Source organism: Pistacia vera, unplaced genomic scaffold (assembly GCF_008641045.1).
Source record: "Pistacia vera cultivar Batoury unplaced genomic scaffold, PisVer_v2 Contig419, whole genome shotgun sequence".
NCBI classification, from domain to species: domain Eukaryota; kingdom Viridiplantae; phylum Streptophyta; class Magnoliopsida; order Sapindales; family Anacardiaceae; genus Pistacia; species Pistacia vera.
Window position 1 is genome coordinate 99,609 of NW_022196245.1, and position 2,312 is coordinate 101,920.

General features: G+C 42.2%; 1 protein-coding gene across 1 annotated transcript; it reads left to right on the top strand.

Moving 5' to 3' along the window:
* Positions 1-856: 856 nt before the first annotated feature.
* Positions 857-2,031, top strand: LOC116142784 (secreted RxLR effector protein 161-like). Its single transcript, XM_031428191.1, has 2 exons — positions 857-990; positions 1,674-2,031. Exons 1-2 carry the CDS (start codon positions 857-859, stop codon positions 2,029-2,031), a joined length of 492 nt encoding a protein of 163 aa, XP_031284051.1.
* Positions 2,032-2,312: the final 281 nt, after the last annotated feature.

Consider the following 2,312-nt stretch of genomic DNA (forward strand, 5'->3'; position numbering starts at 1 on the left):
GGCTAGAATTTTGCAATCAAGACTTTGACAAGTTTTGTAGTGACCAAGGGGTTCTAAGACATAGAACAGTGACATACACCCCTCAACAGAATGGAGTGGCAGAAGAATGAATAGAACCCTCCTGGATAAGGTTAGGTGCCTGTTAATAACCTCCAATCTCCCCACCTCATTCTGGGGAGAAGCTTTTCAACAGATGCCATCTGATAAATAGAAGCCCATCCACTGCTATCAACTTAAAAGTCCTGAGGAAATGGGACAGGAAGAGTCCCAACCTTAAACCACCTGAGAGTTTTGGGTGTGCAGCCTATTGCACACACCACAGGAGGCAAACTAGAACCAAGGTCTACTAAGTGTATATCCTGGGGTATCAAGAAGGGACCAAAGGCTATAGACTCTGGGAAAGATACTCCAGGGGTCAAAATCATTGTGAGCAGAGATGTCATATTCAATGAGGGAGTTTTCCCTTGTAAGGAAACCAGAAAAGGACTGACCACATGACAAGAAAAGATCCCTTCACCCAACCTGAAGTTACTCCAATTGAGGTGGAGCTACCTGTCCAAACTCAAACACAGTCAAGAAACTGGAAATGTACTGATCATGGAGAAGAAACTGGACAACCTTATCCAGAACATGAGGATGAGATAGAAACAGTAGATGATACTGAGACCCAACCTGAACACTACAAGACTACCAACTTGCAACAGACAGAACCAGAAGACAGGTAGGGCACCCATGAGATATTCCTATGCTGACTAATATACACTGCTCTTCTTGCAGGTACTGAAGTACAAAGAAGAGAACCAGAAAACTATGAGGAAGCCATGCAGTCAAAGAAAGTAACCAATGGAAGGCTGCTATGGAAGCTGTGAATGAAATCCTTGGAGTGAACAGGACCTGGAAGCTTGTACCAAAGCCCAAGGATCAGAAACTTGTACAATGCAAGTGGCTCTTCAAATTAAAGGAAGGTATCACTGATAAAGATCCCCTCAGGTATAAGGCTAGACTTGTAGCAAAGGGGTTCACCCAAAGAGAGGGAATTGACTCCAATGAAGTCTTCTCCCAGTAGTTAAGTACAAGACCATAAGGCTTATGCTGTCCATAGTAGCTCATCAGGACCTAGAGCTTGAACAACTAGATGTCACAACTGCTTTTCTCCATAGAGATCTTGAGGAAGAGATCTACATGTGCCAACCTATAGGTTTCATAGATAACAAGGCCCTAACCATGTCTGCCTACTGTTGAAATCCTTGTATGGTCTAAAGCAATCCCTAGACAATGGTATAAGAGGTTTGACACCTTTATAGTAAGTATAGGATCACCAGGAGTAGATATGACAGCTGCTTCTACTATGCTGTCCTAGATGAAATGCTATTTACTATTGTTGTATGTAGATGACATGTTACTGATAAGTAAGTCAAAACCTCTGATTTGTGAGTTAAAGAAGAAACTGAATACTGAATTTGAAATGAAAGACCTAGGGGATGCTAGAAAGATTCTAGGAATGCAAATTGAGAGAAACAGAAGTAAGTGTAAACTGAAAATTCACCAGTGCTCATACTGCATAAGTTAGTAGAAAAGTTGAAATGTCAGGGTCCAAAACAGTCTCCCTGCCTTTAGCAAAACACTTCACCTTAAGCAAGTCCAATGCCCTATACTGATGCTGAGTCAATCAGAATGGAGACCATTCCCTATGCCAATGTGATTGGATCCTTGATGGATGCTATGATTAGTACTAGGCCTGATCTATCATTTGTGATATCCTTGCCGAGTAGATTTATGTCCAATCCTGGTATGGAACATTGGACAGCCCTGAAGTGGGTACTCCAATATGTTAGTGGGTCATTGAATGTGGGATTGGAATATTATAAAAGGTCTGCCTCACTTGAGCTGGATGGTTTTGTAGACTCTGATTTTGCAGGTGACAGGGACACCAGGAAGTTAACCACTGCGTATTACTTCACCTTGGGAGGCAACTGCATTGCTGGAAGTTCAATTACAGCCTATAGTTGCACTGTCCACAACCGAGGCTGAATATGTGGCTGTAGCTGATGTATTCAAAGAGGCAATATGGCTCAAAGGGATACTAAGTGAGGCAAAGCTGACTGAACTGAAAACAACCATATTTTCAGACAGTCAAAGTGCAATACACCTGAGCAAGAATCCAGTATAACATGAGCGAAGCAAACACATTGATGTTCGCTATCACTTTGTCAGAGATCTGATCACTAGTGGGGAGATATACTAAATAAAGTTCCCACAGAGCATAATCCAGCAGACATGGGTACGAAGATTGTTACTATTGCAAAGTCAAG

Coding starts and splice junctions, on each gene's coding strand:
- LOC116142784 (XM_031428191.1), top strand. CDS start 857: ATGGAAGCTGTGAATGAAATCCTTGGAGTGAACAGGACCTGGAAGCTT. Junction 991..1,673: donor ACTGATAAAGATCCCCTCAG/GTATAAGGCTAG, acceptor TGAGTCAATCAG/AATGGAGACCATTCCCTATG.